This window comes from Pipistrellus kuhlii, unplaced genomic scaffold (genome assembly GCF_014108245.1).
Source record: "Pipistrellus kuhlii isolate mPipKuh1 unplaced genomic scaffold, mPipKuh1.p scaffold_m20_p_2, whole genome shotgun sequence".
NCBI classification, from domain to species: domain Eukaryota; kingdom Metazoa; phylum Chordata; class Mammalia; order Chiroptera; family Vespertilionidae; genus Pipistrellus; species Pipistrellus kuhlii.
This window is the reverse complement of record NW_023425515.1, coordinates 149,458,263-149,479,419: the sequence shown is the minus strand read 5'-3', so window position 1 is coordinate 149,479,419 and position 21,157 is coordinate 149,458,263. Positions and strand designations below refer to the sequence as shown.

The following is a 21,157-nucleotide window of genomic DNA, read 5'->3' as shown; positions in this document are numbered from 1 at the left end:
GTAGATAGAGTGTCAGCCTGCGGACTGAAAGTGGCCAGGTTTGATTCCAATCAAGGGCATGTACCTTGGCTGTGAGCACATCCCCAGTAGGGGGTGTGCAAGAGGCAGCTGATCGATGATTCTCTGTCATTGATGTTTATAACTCTCTATCCCTCTCTCTTCCTCTCTGTAAAAAAATCAATAAAATATATTAAAACACAAAACAGGCTATTCATGGAAGTGGGAATAGGTGTGTGTGGGTAATCTGCTTCTAAATCATGTCACATTTCCCCCACCCTTGTTGCCAGACACAACAGCTAGGCAGGTTAATCCCCAGTACTAAAGGTTATCCTATTTCCAAAAATAGATACCGCCCCCAAACACTTTGATTTGATGGCAAAATACTTTAATTTCTCATAAAGCCATTTCCCCCACCCCATGACTTGACATGGAAAAGAATCTGCATGCGTGTGTCGTGGCTGAGCAGGAGGATGACGTGTGCATGTACATATATGCAAACACGTACAGGTTTATTTAATGGATCCGATCTACACTTCCGGAGGCTATTTGAAGCATCTTATCAAAAGGAAACACATGTAAGCAGGAGGTTAAAAAAGCTTTCAGACCCAACCCACATCCAACAGATCGGTCAGTATCGGATACACAGATTTGGTTCCAAAGCTGAAATAGACCATCTCACAAAATTCAGTTATTTTATAGTATGCCATAAAAAAAAGAGGGACACATGTCTATTGACAATTTAAATATTAACTCAACAGGCTACCTGGTGATATAAATAGGAAAAAAAGTGGTCATGAACTAGGAGTGTGAAACTATGACAACAGCCTCTCTTGGACTGCAAAGGATGTTAAAAACAAAAAACAAAAAACCTATCCTAGAATCTAAAACAGGAAAACAAGTCAAATATTCCACTCCATATAGACCCCATCAGGCCCACATCATCCCCCCAAGGAGTATACCCCCAACACATGAGGTTTACTAAACCACCTGCTACAGATGTTACTACATCACTAATTAATAATGATCACAGAAAATGTGTCATACCAGAGGTTTTGTTATCATACACAATGCGTTAGTGGCTGTGGAATCTCTCCCCAACAGCTCTGGTCGGAAGGCAAACTGGTCCACGCCACTGGTCCAAGAAACCACAGCTAAGACACAGGAGCAGTGGAGGGTTGGTTCGCACAGTGAGCTCTCGCTGGCATGAGCCATACTCCAGTCAGAAGGGCTGGGATGTGGGGAACAGTCCCAGCCAGGTGCTGCGGCCACCTATTCCTGGGCCTCCTTGCGGGTTAACTTGTAGATCTCGGTGGGTCCGTCCACGTGGGTGATAGTGGTGGTGAGCTGGAGCTCTTCCCCGTTGTGGACCCTCAGATCACCTGAAACAGGGGTTTTGGGGTGAGATGCATTAGAGGAGGAAGAAGAAAGCTGGGTTCATCTCCGTAGCCAACACCCTTTCACTTTCTGAAGCTGACAGTGAAAACCTGGGCACAAACACCAGGGCTCACGCCCAACCTTTTCACTCAAACTTGGCAATAATTTCATCCACTTTTATCTCCCAGAGAGGAGAGATTAATGAGAGATGAGTCAGCTTACTGCTTATGTAATTTGTAATCATTACTAACATTTAATGAGAGCTTCCTTGGTGCCTGACGCTGTTCGCAGTGCTTTATCCTTGATCGTATTTATCCTCACAAGAGCCCTCCAAGTTGATCATGCCAGCGTTACAGATGAGGAAACTGGGGTGGATGAGACTGCCCCAGGTGACAGACAGACAGACAGACAGACACGCAGCAGAGCTGGGAGCTGGGCTGAGGAAGGGAGTTGGTGCTGTGGGCTAAGCCTTCCTGGGATGGGAAGGCAGACATAGGCACCCTCGTTGTGAGTCATTTACAAAAGTGGCTGTGCCAGGTACAGGCAAACAAGACTTGCCTGTTACCAGCCGATTGGGCAGGGTACTACGTACAATACTTTTAATAACAATTAGGAGTTTTCTTCTCAAGGAAAAATGACCAGAAATACACTGAACTTTCTGCTATCCCCAGGATTCTGTACACAGCACCAGTGTTTTGGTCACCCCACCCAGTGGCCCTGCAGGGTGCTTGGTCAAAGCAAGTGCTTAATTTGCATATCTGGGAGAGCCATCAAAAGTTCAAAGCCAGTTTCAGGATCTGCATGACTGAGTGTCCTCAGCATTTCGGAGTCCTGACCACCCCAGGAAACTCTTAGCACCTCCAAGTGTTTACCTAAGGAATCCCTTTCATTGAAGACTTCTTAGAAATAGATGCCAGGATGTAATTTTCTTCAGGTTTTGAACCAAAGATGGGAATTCTTTAAGCTTAAAATGTGATTCCAATTGGCAGGCCCTAGAAAATGTGTCTGATCCTACAGATCATTTGAAGAAACAGCCAAAATTACTTGGGCTTCCTTATTTCACAGGTACCTATCTTACAGGTTGTGCCTGACACTGTCCGAAACACTGCACAAATATTAATACATTTAATCTTCGTACCAGTCCTTTGACAGAGGTGCTGTTGTCATCATTCCCATTCTGCTGATGAAGAAACTGAGGCACAGGCTGGCTAAGCACCTTGCCCATGGCACAAGTTGATACACAAAGATTCAAAGGGGGAGCTATGAGACTCCAGCATCCAAGTTCTTAACCTTTAGGCTCTGCTGACACTGGTCAACATTAAAGTTCCCAACAGCCAGTGAGACTGCCAGCAAAGCATACATTCGCATGCAATATGTTACAGTTATATAAATACATATACACAGTAATTTGGATTAATTGTTCAGGATGTTAATTTTGCTCTTTTGTGTCTGATGAAAGAGAATTTATAGCACAAAATATCAGTGCACTGTCAGTACAGAGAGCTGTTACATATGAGCATTTACCATATGCACCAGTAGGGGCTTAATGTGCCCCAGGTTTCCTTATAAGATGTGAAGACACTGAGGCTCAGGTAGGCAATTCATTTCTCTATGGGATGCAGCCTGCTCCCAGCAGAACTAGGATGAGGAACAGATCTATGCATCTCTGGCTAGTGAATCTCTGATTCACCTGTGGCTATATTGTACCTTGAAGGCCAACTCTTTCTCTGCAGGAAAGGATGTGAGAAGGTGGCAAGTAACATGGTAGAAGTGGGGATCCCTCCATTTGTCTCCAAATTTCAGGGACCCTCACTCCTGCCAAGGTCTCACTCCATCTGTTCTTCTCCCTCTCTTGGCTTCTCCTGCACCATGCACAAACACACTTAAAGATTCTTCCCTTTCAACAACAACCACCACCAAAAAAAAAAACCTTCAAAAAATGTGATGTGTTTCTTACTGAGGGGGAGAGAAAAAATAAATGATGGAAAGAAAAGAATGATGGAAGGAAAATAATTCTTTGGTTTGCAATAAGTCTCTTTCTCTGCTTAAAGGTCAATTCATTTCAGCTAATTAATAAGACAAAAGCTTTCTAACCACTATGGAACGAGAGTGATCTTTGGCACAGGATTTAATCTCAAAGGACTATGATGGGTTCATATTTTTGGTATCATGGCCAGAGGTGGCTGCTGCTTGATTCTAACTGCCTGAAATACTTACTATGGGCCCAGAAACCTACATGAATGGAACTATAATGACATAATGGTAAGTACAGCTTTTAAAGACAGGCAGCTTGTTAAAAATAACAATTATTTGTATATCTGTGACTACTTCAGTAAAAAGAAGAATAATTCTAAGATTGTTTCACAGAATCTGGAAGAGATCAGTGGTCTTCTAATACTAATAAAGGGTAACTAATTCTTTCCTCATAGCCACTAAGACAAACTAACACCCCATTACCCAAACATGGCAGATCAAGGAGGACACACCCTAAGCTCCTGTTTATTTTTTGAGGACCAGGATTCCAATCCATCTGTGGCCACATCCAAAACTTTTGTTGTTTCTGTAACATTACTTACTTATTACATTTCTGTAACATTCTGTAACATTCTTTTCTGTGGGCTTTTTTTCCTAGTCCCTCACTGACTTCCTTCTATTCACCTTCAAAGCTAAGTTATCAAATGATAACTCTCTAGAAGTCTCTGGTTCACAGCAGGATGAGAAAATCAATTTGTAAAACAAAATTATTTTCATGCACATGACTGTTGTTTATTCTCAGATTATGTCCTTTCCTATATGTTGCGTGTTAATAAAATAATGGATGGTAGGTCTTAAAATTCTTTTTTCGCCAAAACCGGTTTGGCTCAGTGGATAGAGCTTTGGCCTGCGGACTGAAAGGTCCCAGGTTCGATTCCGGTCAAGGGCATGTACTGGGGATGTGCAAGAGGCAGCTGATCGATGATTCTCTCTCATTGATGTTTCTAACTCTCTGTCCCTCTCAATTCCTCTCTGTGTAAAATCAATAAAATATATAAAAAAATAAATAAATAAAATTAAAACCACCACCAAGATTTGTCTGGTACAGTCCAGTCTAGCACCTCCCTGCTCTGCTTGAATGGCTAGGTCAAGTAAACAGGTATACCTTGGGAAGACTCTACTTTGTGATCCCTCTGGGGGGGTGAGGTGTAGTAGTCTTGGTGGGACAGGGCTCAGAATCCTGGGTCCAGCCATCTCTCAATCCCTTTCAACCATCAAACATAGGCTATACCATGCTTGGGGTGTGGTATTTCCTACCCACCTCCGGACACTCAACACCAGGCAACTGCAAGGAGGGGACACAATATAGTCTAGAAATTTTGAGTGAAATCCTTGTGTTGTGGGCTGACTTGTATTCCACAATACAATAACCATAATCATTTGTTGAAGCCCTAATTCTCCAATACCGGAGAATGTGATTGTATTCCGAGATAGGTTCTTTAAGGAGGTAATTATGTTAATGTGAGGCATGGGGATGGGCCATAATCCAATATGGCCAGTGTCTTTATAAGAAAAGGAGATTAGGATAGAGACACACATCCAGGGAAGATCGTGTGAAGACACAGGGAGAAGACCTATACGCCAAGAGAAGCCCTGGGAGAAACAACCCTGCCGATAACTTGATCTTGAACTTCTAGCCTCCAGGATCATGAGGAAATAAATAGGTTTATGTTACTTAAGCCACCTAGACTGCCACATTTGTTATACCAGCTCTACCCAACTGATACCTTTAGGAAGCAGAAAGGTCCTCTCAAGCAAGTGACTGAGGTACCTTCTATCACAGAGGGGTGATAGTAATTCTAAGACTCAGAAAATGTGATTTTAGGTGCCTGGGTAAGGAAAGGTCAGGCCACTGGGAGGCAGAAGCTGGAGGGGCTGGAGATGGCCTGTCTGTCACCTCTTTCCCATCGTCACTAGGGAGTGGGAAGAGGCTGTTGAGGCCCATGTCAGAGTCTGAGTCCCGCCCTGGTGGGAAGACCGATTCCATCCAGACATCAAGAGGAAGGCGGGCTGGCCAGGGTGAGTCATCTAACAGGCAACCGGAGGAAAGACCTCAATAAAAGGCGGCCACTGTCGAAGCCTCATGACTCAAACCAAACATTTATGGAGGCAATGAAAGCCAAAGCCACCTTCCCTGTGAGCCCAGCAGCATGAGACCTTAGAAGCTTCCGGAAGTAAAACGGCCACAGCGAGGATAGAGGATAGCCAGCCACCAGGACCTTGGTTCCGGCAGCCTGAGTGTGTCAGAAAACATTCAGTGTGAGCAGAAATCGGAAGGAACCAGTGGGCAACTAGAGTGTCTCCTGGCCCCTTCATTGTCATCCAGTCAGGAATCTCGTTTCTCCTTTTTTTTTTTTTTTAAGCTTTCTGACAAGAATTCTCTAGACCACATGTGTCAAACACAAGGCCCGCGGGCCAAATCCGTCCCTCCAGGCCTTGCAATGTGGCCCGCACCGCGCTGTCATCACTGCACTCCGCTGCGTTTCCATCACAATGACAGTTTATGACTGTTCAGTAAACCATTCGGCCCGTGATTTAGGCTGGATATTAGATTTTGGCCCCTTCTCTGATTGAGTTCGACACCCCTACTCTAGACGAAAGAATACAAAAATGAAAGCGATTATCAAGAATTGTTGGACTTCATGAGCAGCACCAGCTTTTCCCCACATGAACTGGTGACAGGGCGTTGGGACGGTTGACTGTGAGTATAGGGGTTCCAAGTCGTCCCCCCCCCCCAACCCTCTGGGAGACTGTGCCCTCCCTCGGAGCTTATGGCTGACCAGCATCAGCTAAAATTTGTTTCTGCCTAGGAAGATATCCATAGTGATTCAGACTGATAGAGGAACAGGTAAAAAGAACAATTTTAATGAAAAGGCAGCAAGAGCAGAGCAGAAAACGTGAGTGGTCCTTGCAAGAAAGAGGTCTAAAATACCTTTGTTAAAGTAAAAAAAAAAAAAAAAAAAGCATATTTATATGTACATAAATATACACACATAGAATAATGATATAAACATATCCATGCACACAGGCGGGAACACATATGTAAAATCAGCCATGACTTACCACTGCACTGAGGTTAAGAGAGCCAACAGGAAGGAAGTCAGAGCTCCACATCCCTGCAGCACCCACCAGCCACGGAAGACATGAGAACACGCCAGCTGGGAGCTGTCCTGCCACAGCCCGTGTTTCAGGAGGCAGCCGTGGAAGTCCTGTCTCCCATCCCAAATGTCTAGCTCTCAGGGAACAAGGACTGTCTGTGGGCTTTACATCACTCCGCCTTATCCCACCTAGCACAGTGCTGAGTACTGAGGTGCTCAGTGGTTCATTTCCAAGGGCCACTGGACCCACACAAAAAAGGCAAACAAATAGACCTGACCATTTTGGCTCAGTGGATAGAGCGTCAGCCTGCAGACTGAAGGGCCCGGGTTTGATTCCCGTCAGGGGCATGTACCTTGGTTGCAGGCACGTCCCCAGTGGGAGGTATGCAAGAGGCAGCTGACTGATGTTTTTGACATTTTCCCACTCCCTTCTTCTCTGTAAAAAATTAATTACAAATATATGAGAGAAAATGCTCTTTAGAAACAGACCCTCGCTTGCACCTGCTATCCACTTTGTTCCTCTGTCCATTCCTTGACCAAAACAGAGACACAAACGTCTATGTTCTCTGCTCCCACTTCCTCCTGATACTTATTGGCATCTTTCTCCATCTTGCAAACAAAACAGCACTTCTGAACGTTTTTTTCTTTTTCCAGAGGTCTATCCAGCATCCATCTCATGAAGACAAGCAGCATGGCACACCTGTGATTCATTCTCCACAGCAAGAGAGATCTGAAGTTTTGGCTCTGGACCATAAAAGCAAAGGGCAGGGAGAGCAGTCCAAGCCAATTTAAAAATAAAAACTTTCCAAGAGAAAGGAAAAGGAGCATGAATAAGCTAGGGTGAGGGGGAGAAGAAATACCATCCAGAGAATTTAAAACTACAGTATATCACCCTAAGAATTCATTTTCTAGGTTTCCATGCAATATTCCAAACTAGCTCTTTCAAAGGAGCTCCAAAATCTTGGCAAAGACACCATAATTCCTAGGCCACAGTGTGTGGTTTGGCGGCAGATGAAGAGATGAAAAGTGAAAGGAGCAGAGAAGAAAAATGATCAGAGAACCCAACATGGAGAGCCCCTTCCAAAGGCTCAGCTCACAGCACCATGCGAGAATAGAGTGCCACCAGCTGTCAGGGGCACAGTCACAGCACCATTTGGGACAAGGAGGCTATCAGCTGCCAGGGGCTCATGGGCTGTTCTGAAGTCACAGTTGATCATGTCATCACCACGACCTTCTAAATGGTACCTCTTTTGTGTTTATGATCAAATGGGGTCCCAAAAGGGTCTGCCCACTAAGCCGTTTGGAGGATGTTTTTCAATAGGGGCCCTATTGCATTAGAGGCAAGACAGTTCTTTACTCAACAAACTCCTTTGCTCAATGCAGGACATTGAACATACCTAGAATCCGGTCACTCAATGCCAGTGGCGTATATGTACCAGTCACAGTGACAATCTAAAACAACCATGAACATTTCCAAACACCACTTGGGAAAAGATTCAGGGGAGGTACTTTCCTCTTTTTTTTAATTGATTTTAGAAAGAGTTGGGGAGAGAAAGAGAGCAATTTTGATTTGTGTTCCACTTATCTATGCATTCATTGGTTGATTCTTGTATGTGCCCTGAGCAGAGATTGAACCCACAACCTTGGCGTATCTGGAGGATACTCTAACCAACTGAGCTACTCAGCCAAGGATAAGAACAAGCTTTTGAGCTTTCTGTGAAATTGCAGTTCAAGCTGTCTTCAACAACAACGAACATACGATGAGAAAAAGATCTAGTGCTATTCTCAACTGCACGGTTGCAAGCCCAGCAGAGCAGCAGTCATGCAGGGAAAGAAGTCCTACTGGGAGCTGCCTAACACCTGGCTGCAGTTCAGCCATCTGGCCCTGCAGGTGGCAGGCAGTCATGCTGTCCCTACAGGGGTGGCTCCAGCTCTGGCCTCCCACGTGCCTGCGAGTGCCAGAGCTGGGCCAAGTCTCACCAGTGTTTGGAGATCCCTTACCTGTGACAGAATCCCGCCCTGGGCTGTGACTTTATGGCAGGAGGTGCTCTTCTGCCCCTTCCTTGCTATCAGGAAGAAAGAAAACCACAGGATTTCGTGGTTCTACAATACTCTGGGAGATCACTTACAATCGGGAGAAGTGATGCACAGGGGAGTGAAGCAGCTTGCCAGCAGGCATAGAGCACAAACAACCAGAGTAGTGTGTGTACATGAAGCACAGGTCAGCACGCAGTAATTCCCACTCATTCGAATGATCGTTCCAACACCCTGGGAAGTCCAGCCATTGCTTTTATGTGGAATTCCCCTTGAAGGCTGGAGCTCCATCTTTTACATTTCTGCTTAATAATCTCAAGTCAAGAACAGGTCCATGTGATTTGTGTCAAAGTCCAAGAGGGTGTCCATGAAATGAAATCAAGGTTCTTCTTCACAAGTCCATAATGCCTTCCTGCGGGTGCTGTGGAAGCCCCTGTTGGAGAGGCTGCATGCTTCCACAGGCCATGCACAGAGTCAAACAGACTTGCTCGCAATGGAAAGGAAGGTATGGGAAGTGAATGCTGCCTAGCTCACAAGCTTTCTGAGAAAGGAAGTCAGTCAAACCCAGAGTTGGGCAGCTGGGCAGGCAAGTCAAAAAATACTGATGAACCAAACAGAACCAGAGGCATGGATTCATGGCACAGACTTGACGAATGTCAAAGGGGAGGGGCGTGGAAGGGTGTGGGTAAAAGAAGGTGAAGAGATTAGCCGAAGAACACATATGCATATCCCATGGACACAGACAACAGTGCGGTAAAGACTAGGAGAGGGTGATGGGCAGGAGCTGGGTAGAGGTGGGCGAGGAGAAAAATGGGGGACACATCTCTAATAGTGACAACAATATTTTAAAAAGTCTTTATTCTTGCCCAGGACCTATGGCCAAAGGTAAACCTGAAACTGAGTGTGACATGAAGTCGAGGACCAGGAAGGAAGGCAGGCCTGAGGTTTAGGACGCTCTGGCACAGAGTGGCAGGTAAAGTGCCAGAGACAGATGCTGGTGGAGACCATTCCTCTACCGCTGACCCTCAGCACAAAGGTCTCCTCTCCTCGCCCCATTTCTCATGTCACCATCCACCTCCTTTAACCCCACTTTCAAGATGGCTCATCTTTGAAATACGAAAGATAATCTAGAACTCTTTTTTTTAAAAATCTAAAACTCTTATTTCTAAAGCATTAATTCACTCAACATTTTCAAAGCACCCTTAATCATCAGTCTTCGCCCTTAAGGAGTTAGTGTTTCAACAGGAGTGGGAAGGGACAGGCGAGCTCATGCACAGCTGCACAGTGCGTGTCGTGTGAGAAGCATAACCTTGTTCCCCCAGGCCTCTTCCCTGGGACGCCGGTTCCGGAAGATACACTGCCTAGAATAAGAGTTCCAGGACCAAATGATGTCATCACTTGGGGAAATGCTGTCTCTCTCCCTTCCCTCCCCCTTCCCGCCCATTTTAAATGACTTACAGTACATATTAATGTGCTAAAGGCATTAAGATATCTTTTAGCAAAAACCCCATTGATGCTGATTAAAAACCCAATGATTTTCAAACGTATTTGTCTATTAACATCCCACGGCGATAATATTCTACTGAATCTAATTTGCTGAACTCCAACTGGTGTGATCAGGAAAAGGTTTCAAGAGGGAAGAAGCATTTTGAATGAGCCCAAGAGACAGGAAGGGTTTTATTACACCCAGATGAAGAGACAGGATATAAATCTATTCATTTACCACACACTCACTGAGAACTTCCTGTGAGCAAGGCCAACCCCTGGTGCCATGGTGGACAGGCAGACCTTGAACCCTGGTCTGTGCTCTGTGAGAGAGTGAAGGGCACTGGCTCTGATTTGAGGAAGAACATCTTATATTTGGGGAATAGTAAGTATGTGGCTTGGGTAAAGCAAGTGTGAAAAAGAGATGAAAGAATAAGGGTGGACCGAAACAGTATAGAATCAAGCATCCAAAGAAAAATGAGCTATCAGAACAGAAGATTACCAGGCCACCAATTCCAAGTTAACAGCTCTGCCATGGATAGTAATATTCATTTCTTCCTGCCGTGGCTGGTAAGTAAGGAAAGGCAAGCCCTTCCCTTCTATGGGCCTCAGTTTCCTCATCTATAAAATGGCCAGACTGGCTATGTTTTCTAAGGCTCTTGCAGCATCAACATCTGAGACAGCAACACCAGCACTTAAGGAGAGACAGGCTGTGGGGACTGGTGAGTAGCTATTAGTCTGGACACAAGTCAACAGCCTTGCAGAAAAAGTGAGCAAGAGATAAATGAAGCCAGCTCCCTCTTCAACTCCCAGGGCCCAGTCCCACTCCACCAGATATCTTAGGACCACACTTCTCATACTAGAAGAATGAATGTGGTATACTTTTCAACAGTCCATTTTTGAAAATAAATAAATAAATAAATATAAAATAATTAAGGAAAGCAAATTTAATTTTTGTACTAACACTGGGACATGTTTTAGACTAGAATGTAATATTCCCAATGTATTTTCAAGGTATTTTTTAAAATGAGAACTTAAAGAAGTATCTGCCCTGTGCTGGCTTTTTGTCGTATGGTTCTGCAATCCTTAGGTTGCTCACTCACACTTGGAGGAAAAGTGTGGGAAACCCAGAGGCTCTGCTAGCCTTAAGTCATGTAGAGACAGAAGCCTACTTATCCTAAGTAAAATTATACTAAAGAGACTAGTGCTCACCATTAGATTGGTCATCCCCATAGTTCTTATGGGATGGTGCGTACAGGAACATCAAAGCAAAGACGTACAGATTCCACATCCCATAGATGCCTGTGAAAAAGGCACTGTTCACCTGGACTGTGACACCACCCCACTTCCAATGGCCTTCAGTCACCTGTGGAGAGAAGACAAGGGTATGGGATTAGAGCTGAGAAGAAACACAACACCAACCCAGGAACCAATCAACACAGACACCAAGTCTCTTCAAGATGTGGGAAAAGTGTAGGGCGATGTAGGACTCCAGTTTTTAATCTGAATCATACTCTGAACAGATTAATTAAGGGCTTACTATATGTGTCAGACACAAAGTCTGCTTGTCATTTGGCTGCACACCAGAATCACCTGGGAAGTGTCTCTTCCTAAAACAGCAGCACACCAATTTAAAGAAACTATGATTGGGCTTAACCCTTATCCACAAATACCACTCTTCCTCTGGTATGTCTTCCCAGCTCGCTGTAAACTGCCCACAGACAGAGGCCAGCTCTGGTTCTTATTTCCATATCTTCTCTGTGCCTTGGGGCTCAGAGAAGGCAAGTGAGTCTTCAGAGGAAAGAGTTTTCCCCAGAGGGGCGGTGAGGGGAAGCATAAAGACACAGTCAGAGATCTGGATCCAAATTCAGCCTCCACCTCATACTCTGTTTAATATGAGAGAAGTAAAGACTAAGACTCTGGACTTTAGTCTCCATCAGTACAAAAGAAGAACTTGCGGGGTTATTGAGGAGAATTAAGTAAAAATATTTCTAGAAATTTCCTGGCATGCAGTAAACACTCAATAAATCTTTTTTTATATCGTCTCTCTCTTTGTAGGTCACTCATAAAAGTAATTATGAGCTTTCATGTGCTTTATAATCCTGCAAGAATGTTTTGAGGCTGCTTTTGTCTATGTTAATGACTTGGTAATTATTTTAAGAGCTGTCTGATGACATATGGGTTATACTAAGAATTGTCAACAGAACTGTTGAGGTGAATGACTGGTCATTTGTGAGATCAATGAAATGATTTTGACCACTTCTGCCTGCCACAGGAAATCTTACATAGGAGTAAAAGAAAGTATTGGACATATATTCTTGTGAATTTAATGAGGTGAGATTATATAAACTATCCCTAAGAGCTAATACTTTTTCTAAGAGCTAAAGTGTAAGAGGGCAAGTCATATCTAAATATTAATGACTAACAAACAGGTTAATTTCACCTCCTGTTTTTGAAGCAGTGGGTCTATATTCCTTTGGTACCCTCTTTATAATCCATAATCCACTAGGGCCTCAGGCATAATACAGCTGTAATGACAGGTATTTCTTCCTGAAAGACCTGGCGTGTCAACTAACCAGATTAAGTGATTATAGACTTTACCAGTTTTTTTTTTTCATTTTTATTCTTTTAATCTATTTTATTGATTTTTTACCGAGAGGAAGGGAGAGGAATAGAGAGTTAGAAACATTGATCAGCTGCCTCCTGCACACCCTCTACCAAGGATATGCCTGCAGCTAAGATACATGCCCTTGACCAGAATCAAACCTGGGACCGCTCAGTCTGATGCTCTATCCACTGAGCCAAACTGGTTAGGGTGACTTTACCAGTTTTAATTTGACACTGGTGACACATATATTTTCTTCTTCTTCATTTCTGTGACTCATAAACAAACCACCACCATGAATTCTTATTTACTTAGGGGAAATAATTCACTTTATATGACATGCTCAGGAAGGTTTTGGCCAAAGAAGGATTTCTTACCCATTACTGATTTTTGAGCAATGCACCAACATTCAAGCTATTTAGGGCTTACTTTGTAGAAAAGTCTCCAAATGTCACTTTTTCTTATTTTTAAGTACAGAATAGCCTAATGTTATAAGAATCACAGTACTTAGAGCATACTTAAGATAATTTTTTTAATGGAAGGGGAGAGAAAGCCTTAAGATGGTTTCTGGAACCATGTAGCAGATGCCATATGTACTAGTACCCGCTGTCCTTGCAAAGGGAGCTCCTCTCTATGCAATTTAGGAGGGGCGGCTAGGCTGGGAGAAGTACAGGTAAAACAGGGTCAAACACTTCTTATCTTCTTCTACTCTATTAAGATAGGGGACCTGTAAGAGACCCTACTTCCTGTGATATAAACTAGAAATAGGACTGACAATTTTGCTGAACTTGATTCTTGCTGGGGGCGGCATCACAGATTTAAGAAAACACCTGCTTGTATGCCTGGTACACTATGGTGCTCAACAGACAGATGTGTGTTGAATGAATATGGGCAAAAGCATAAGGATGTGCAGAAGGCCAGTGCAGATAGGTACATGGAAAGGGGGGATAGAAACAGTCACGCTTAGGAAATAACTGACTGAAGAGTCAGAAGAAAATACCACAGTCCTTTGCAAATCCCAATAATTGCACTTAAAAGTAAGAGGTCAATAGGTAATAAGTGTTATTTCATTGAACTATTTTATGCCTATTGCATTCTTTTATGTCAATTTTAAAAAATAGTGAATAGGTATTAGCAAAGCTAAGATTTAAAAAAATAATAGCAAGAACAATAATAGTTAACATTTATTTAATGCTAATGGTTTGTCAGAAAGTACACTAGTAAGAGTTTTACATGGAAGGTATTAGTTTCAATAACAAATCTATGAAGTAGGTAGTTAAAATTTCCATTCAACATGTGAGTAAACTGTGACACAGAATGTCTTGCCTAAGACTGCTCAGCTAGAAAGTCGTGGCTCTGACTACAAAAGAAGATCTACTTAACCATTATACAACACATGAGTAGGAATATTATCTTAAACCAAGGAGGGTCTCTTAGGCTAAATTATGAGGCAACTATTGTGTAAGGTCAAATTTCTTTTCAAAATTCATTGAATTGGCCATGATGCACATTGGTTAATTAGTATATCTATATGTAGGTGTGTTTATTCAAATCTGTACAGTAATACATAAGCACTATATATTCTAGATATAATGCATGGCACATAATAAATTGGATATATATATGAAAAATACAATTTTATAGCAGAACCACTCCAATGACATGCTCATCCTCGAGGGGCCCACAGGAGCTGAGGCTGAGGAAATAGCATTTTCATGCCCAACTCTCATGTTTGCTTCGAGACACATGCACGTCTAGATAGAGATGCAGAATTACCCAGACTACTTAATGTGTAATCTCTAAATGTGTTATTTCCTGCTGAGGGCAAAGAATTGAATTTGCATAAATAAATTGTATACAGTGTCACTCTGCTGTTGGGGACTCGATTGTGTTTTCCCCTCTCCCCCCTCAACTATTCAAGACGGAGCCATCCTGGGCTCTGAGCACGTTCCCACCACCATGCACCACAATCAGCAGCCTCAACAGAGCAGCCTTGTAAATCCAAAAATCTCATTAATGCCAAAGCAGAGAGGTGGCAGTCACCCCGCTTTAACTTTCAGAGAGAAAAATCAGGTAGCCCCAACAACAAAAACACACACACACACAAAAAAACAAAAACAAAAAAAGAAAATCATCTCCCCTCTGTATACATCCTATTTCTAAAGGTTCCTGCCTTTCCTGATTTAACATTTGAACAATTTACTTTTGTGTGAAACCACCCAATTATACTCCTGGAGCCAAGTGAAGGTCAAATCCTCTTACACCCAGTAGTCTTGACAACCAGCATTCCACTTAACAACAAGATTTCCAAATCCCAGACACAGGCTCTGTGACTGGAAACATTTCCCCTGCAAGCAACAGAATGAAGTGATCACACAAACAAGAAAAGAAGAGCCGGGGATGGGCTCTCTGGGAGTTTGCCGCCTGTGGCTTGACCTGCATGTCAGGCACCTGGGGGTTCCCTTAGGGAAGGTCGGTGACCTTCTCTCCTGCATCGCACTTCTGCTCCCTACTGTGCGTCACCCCTAAATGGAACGCCTGTTTCTTTTCCAGAGGGAAGGGGCTAACACACCACCCTGTGATGTGCCATCCCTCGGTTGCTAGGACTGGGGCCATTAAAATGGCAGGTGTTAAAAGACTGCACCTCAGTGCCCAGCTACAAAGCTTCAAGGTCACTGCATTCCACAGCTTCCAGCGGCCTTTCATTCCTGGCCTCCAGCTTCGATGTCCTGGCGAGATCCCCTCGCATTATATTTCAGGGGCTTAAATGCAAGCTCTCCCAGCAAGCCCGAGTGCATAATGGAAGTTTTAATACATTCCTTTTACCTAAGGCTGGGATCTATTTCAAAAAGTTACCCAGTAGATTTTCTTTCAGGTGAGCTCATTGCTGAAACATTCCAACAGGACATTAAAAAAATAAATCCTCTGATCACTATATTAATACAGTGCTTGGGACACTGAGAGTTATGCCTGAAAACGTCTTAAATCTATAAATAAACCTTTATTTAAAAAAAAAAAAAAAAGCCACCCAGCAGGAGGAATGTGAGCAGCTAATGGAATCCAAAAGACTTCATCACTATCCCCTTAAGAGTTCAAATCCACTTTGGGCTGACTGTCACAGCAGATATAAAAAGCCAGCCACAGGCTGAGGCCGTGTTAGGAAATACTGGGGCAATGGAATATTAATCTTTTTCTTAAGAGAAAAGCCACAGACTCTGCTCCTTGGAAGACTGACCTCCTTTGCTCTAAAAAGGTGCAGTCATTGAATGTGTACAAGGTTAAGTTTGGACAACATATAACCGCCTTAAACATCAGCCCAATGTCCCTTCCTGACTTCAGGGAGCAGGGACTCTGCAGAGACGAGAGAGGGAGGGGGAGACAGACTGCAGCTTTCTAAAGTGGCAGGAGCATGTGTTAGCAGCAAACGTGCCCTTCCTGGGAGCATATCTTGGTACTGCCTTCTATTTCTCGGCTCATCTTATGCGAGGTTCCGGGTCTCCACGCGGTGCACGGTGCTTGCTCAGCCTACCAGAACTGGCTGTATTAACAAGCACATGACCAAGGCCATGCAGGGCTGCAAAACATTTTGGTCACACGAGGGACTCGGCCACGGGATAAGTCGGGCCTCCCGCACAACTTGTTTGAGCCTCGGTTAGGTGAATAAGAAACTCAATCAGAATTTGAAATATTTTTACTGCATCAGGAGTGGAGAATGAAGTTTCCAAGGTTTTATAAACAAACAGTCTGATACAAACACAGCACTGTTGGAGGTCACAGCAGATGTGAACAGATCTCATGAAGACATGTACGTATATATTTGTTATTTTCCCCCACATTCACATCAGCCTTCAGGAGCAACTAACACTTCCCAGTGGGCATAGCCAACAGAACTCCAGGGACTCCTAACTTGGTGTCCTTAGTGGAATTCAAAGGGTATGTGAACTGAAATGAGAAAAATGTGCTATTTTTGTTTTCACCAGTCTCTAATAAAAAGTTACTGTTTCTTTCGATTATGATTATAGAAAGCAAACTCCCATAATACAATAGAAGCACTACCTATAATTTTGTTGCCAACAGAAGTCATATTTTCATATCAATTACATTTATAGCTATATATAGTTGCACATATATATCATCTACCTATCTGATTTCCTTTGAGTATCAAAGCCTTTTATTTTACTCATTTAAAAAGATTCAAAGAAGAGGCCCATAGCCTTCACCAGCATACCCAAGGGGATAGTGGCACAAAAAGTGAGGAGCCCCAGTCCTGTAAGGAAACTTGCTAGCAGAACAGGGCAAGTCTTGCCCTAAGGCTCTGAGAGCATGTCTAACATCTTCAATTTCCGCCAAATACAGGGATGGCAGAGCAGCTGGTAAAAAAAAACAACAACAAAACTCAAAAGGTATGGGTTCTGGTCCCTAACTTAGTCTGGGTCCTTTAGCATAACATTCACGCTTTTTACTATCCATAAGGCATGCCTATATGCTCACAACGCCTGCACTTTGCAAGCATTAGTTCATGGGATCCTTATAGCCACCTTCTACAGTGTACTATTATTATATCCATATAACAGATAAGAAAATTGAACCTCAAACTTTTAAGTAATCCATCATAGTCACACCCAAGTGGAAAACATAAATAGGATATATCTCCACAGCCACTAGATTTCATATTCTAGCAAACTGGGATAACAATTCCTACCCATAGGATTTATGTGAAGCTCAGATGAACAATCTTTATACATAAAAACCTAAGCAACCAAATAGGCTGCATGGGGCGACTAGGCCGACAGGGGGGTTAGTGAGGGACGACCAGATGACAGACCAGCAGGCTGCATGGGATGACCAGGCCAGCAGGGGGGTTAGTGAGGGGTGACCAAATGACCAAGCAGCAGGCTGCATGGGGCAATCAGGCCAGCAGCAGGGGGTGGGGGCAATTAGGGGCGATCAGGCAGGCAGGCAGGTGAGCAGCTAGGAGTCAGTGGTCTTGGATTGTGAGAGGGATATCCGACTGCTGGTTTAAGCCCAATCCTGGGGGCATACCCTGAGGGTTCCCAGATTGGAGAGGGTGCAGGCTGGGCTGAGGTGAACCCCCATCAGTGCATGAATTTCATGCACCAGACCTCTAGTAGATACATAATACATTAGATATAAATAGTAACTTCCAAAAAACAAGTTACCAGTATTTAAAAATCATTAGCATTAAAGTTTTGAAGCACAGCAAAATGTTGAATTTTGGAAATAACCAGTAGAGATAAGGGAACTTTTGAATTTCATTTCATGTTTAAGTGGCAATAGAATTACTAAAAAGAATGGCTAATGGCCTAGATAAGGATCAACTAAAATTAATACTTGCTTGCTGGTGTTTTGCTACAGGGCTTGAAAAGTTTATTCTCTGAAGTAAATAAAACAAGTGCTCTTCAATATGGCTGCAGGCTGTTTATTTACTTAGCAACTGTTCCTCCCCTGACCGAAGGGAAAATTCAGTCCACTTCTGGCCAGATAATGACAAGACCCAGAATGAAGCCTAGAGAACATGGCTTGCCCAGCTGCCACACGAGAGGTTCCCTGCTCCTTTCTCAGTAGCTCTGCAGGATTTTCTGTGCAGAGTAGAAGCGCCTCTCCAGGGACATTCTCACCCTGACTTCTCAGGATCCACTTACCTGACTAACAATGAAGAAGATGATGGTCATGGCAGCACAGGCCAAGGTGATAAGCATGAGGAACTTGAACCTGAAAATTAGCCCCTATTAGAAGAGAGAAAGAGTAGTTTAACATTCCACCAGCTATCGCCAATCCTTATCTCAATATATACATCTCTAAAAAGCGAATTTTAAAAAAGAAATCCATAAAACCAAATCCCTAAGAGCAATAGTGAAATAATTTCACGTAGTAACTTTTTTTTCTGCAGAGTGGAAAAAAAAAGTCTTGGACCAAATATGTCCTATGTTCTTATCTCTCATAAAACAGTAACACCAGAGCCTGGGAAATTATATTCACAGCACATCATGAGGCTGCTAATTTCCCTGTTAAGCTGGTTATGCTTCTCTGCAAGGGTTCAAAGTTACCAAATCCAAGTTTTTTTTTTCCCCCCCAGTGGAAATAAAATTCTGCTACAGTGAACAAAAAGAAACGTGCATATTAATCAACCTGAAGTGGGCTCGGTTGAGTTTTCCAAGTGTCACTCTAGCTCTAGCGACAGGCAAAACTTTAGAAAGTGCCCCTGCTTTCTGAGAGCAGAGTTGGAGAAAACCTGTGCTTTGGGAAGGGACGCCTCTGCAGACCCACTGCATATGGGAGCCCTGGGGTTCTGCTGTTCCTATTTCTCTCTTCAGAGAGGAATTGGGACCAAGTCTCTAAGGACAGCCACTTGGGCGTGAGCGCAAAGGGGTCTTTGAGAAATCAAGAATGTGTTACCCGCATTAGAAATTCGAGTGTTTCTTTTGAATGAGGCACATAATCTATAAACAGACATTACTGAACCCTATCTGAGCACCTGCTGGATATTTCAGGGAACTGTGGCTTCCTGCAGTCTGCAAATCAGATCACCTGGGCTGAACCCCACCCAGTCTAAAGGCTGATTCTCAGCAAGGGAACCTTAACTAGTGACTCACCCCAAGCCAAATCTCAAGTCTATCAAACTCAAATCTCCCACCTAGCATGCACCTACATTCCACCCCAAAGCCGAAGAACCTGTGGGACAAGTTTCCTCCTCACTGGGGACAGAAATACACTTATACCCCAGGAAATTCCAACATTCAGGTAGTCCAGCTACATGCCTCTCAGGGTAGGAAGTAGCCTCTTATTTTTCCCAGAGATCCTAGAGTACGCATAAATCTCTCAATCGGTATGTGTATTTGAAGTAAAGGCTTCCAATCTCCAGGTGTGGGGTGGGGTGTGTATGTGTGTGTGTGTGTGTGTGTGCATGTTTATACAACAAGCAGGAGACACTGAGTACCATTTCCTGAATGAGCCAAGAGACCTGCTTACCTCATAGTGCAGCCGCCGGACTTTGCTCATGGCTGGCAGGCTGGACTGCTTCCCATTGATGTTCCGAAACACCTGAAACACCATGAAGCACAGAAACAGGAAGTACAGGCAGAGGCAGATGCCAGCCACAATGATGAAGGCCATCTGATGGTGATCGGTGAAGGAAACAGCAGGGTAGGCAAGCACACAAGCACTTCTCCCAGCTCCATTGGTAATACCTTTTCTCTCCAAATACACAGGTAGTTTTCAGGGGTATAAATAGGGTCGGCAACTAAGTAATTGCGGGTTTCACACATATATGGCTTCAGTTGAATTTTTAGGTTTGCAGACGTAGTACAAATGTAAAACACATTTTGTTATTTGATAGTTGGCTATTCAGCTGTTAATCAGTAAAAAAAGTTTTTTGATCTGTTTTGTAGTTTTCGTTTGGCGTTCGTTGAAAAATGGAAAATCAAAAGGAACATTTTCGTCATATTTTGCTTTTTTATTTCCACAAAGGGAAAAACGCATCGCAAGCTCATAAAAAGTTATGTGCTGTTTATGGTGACAAAGCCTTAAAAGAACGGCAGTGTCAAAATTGGTTTGCCAAATTTTGTTCTGGTGATTTTTCACTCAAAGATGAAAAACGCTCTGGTCGTCCAGTTGAAGTTGATGACGCCCTAATCAAAGCAATAATCAATTTGGACTGTCACAGTACAACACGTGAGATTGCAGAGAAGCTTCATGTATCACATACATGCATTGAAAATCACTTAAAACAACTTGGCTATGTTCAAAAACTCGATACATGGGTTCCTCACGAACTGAAAGAATCACAGTTAACGCAACGCATTAGCAGCTGCGATTTGCTAAAGAAACGTAATGAAAATGATCCATTTTTAAAACGACTGATAACTGGCGATGAAAAATGGGTTGTTTACAACAATATCAAGCGGAAAAGATCGTGGAGCAGGCCAGGTGAACCAACTCAAACAACATCAAAAGCTGATATTCATCAAAAGAAGGTTTTGTTATCAGTTTGGTGGGATTACAAAGGAATTGTCTACTTTGAACTCTTACCACCCAACCGAACGATCAATTCTGATGTCTACATTGAACAACTAATGAAATTAAACAATGCAGTTGAAGAAAAGCGGCCCGAATTGACAAATCGAAAAGGTGTTGTATTCCATCATGACAATGCAAGGCCACACACATCTTTGGTCACTCGGCAAAAATTAATGGAGCTTGGTTGGAATGTTTTGCCACATCCACCATATAGTCCTGACCTTGCACCATCTGATTACTTTTTGTTTCGATCTTTACAAAACTCCTTGAATGGTAAAAATTTCAATAATGATGATGATGTCAAATCGTACCTGATTCAGTTTTTTGCTAATAAAAACCAGAAGTTTTTTGAACATGGGATTATGATGCTGCCTGAAAGATGGCAAAAGGTCATTGATCAAAATGGGCAATACATTACAGAATAAAGTTATTTAGTTCCATGAAAAAATTGTCTTTGATTTTCTTTTAAAAATCCGCAATTACTTAGTTG

General features: G+C 43.2%; 1 protein-coding gene across 7 annotated transcripts in view; it reads right to left on the bottom strand.

Moving 5' to 3' along the window:
* Window positions 1-368: 368 nt before the first annotated feature.
* The window catches only part of WLS (Wnt ligand secretion mediator), a 102,632-nt gene continuing 81,843 nt past the window's right edge, over window positions 369-21,157 (bottom strand). For 2 of the 7 annotated variants that reach the window (XM_045584485.1, XM_036445015.2), the window contains 4 exons: window positions 19,621-19,764; window positions 18,294-18,377; window positions 11,238-11,391; window positions 369-1,379 (listed from right to left, as the gene is read on the bottom strand). In XM_045584485.1, coding sequence (XP_045440441.1) covers window positions 1,270-1,379; window positions 11,238-11,391; window positions 18,294-18,377; window positions 19,621-19,764 — 492 coding nt within the window. In that variant the 3' untranslated portion in view covers window positions 369-1,269. Of the gene's footprint in view, window positions 1,380-8,507; window positions 8,573-9,389; window positions 9,647-9,755; window positions 9,902-11,237; window positions 11,392-18,293; window positions 18,378-19,620; window positions 19,765-21,157 lie in introns of those variants that run through there. The other 5 variants (XM_045584484.1, XM_045584483.1, XM_036445016.2 and 2 more) reach the window with 4 other exon arrangements.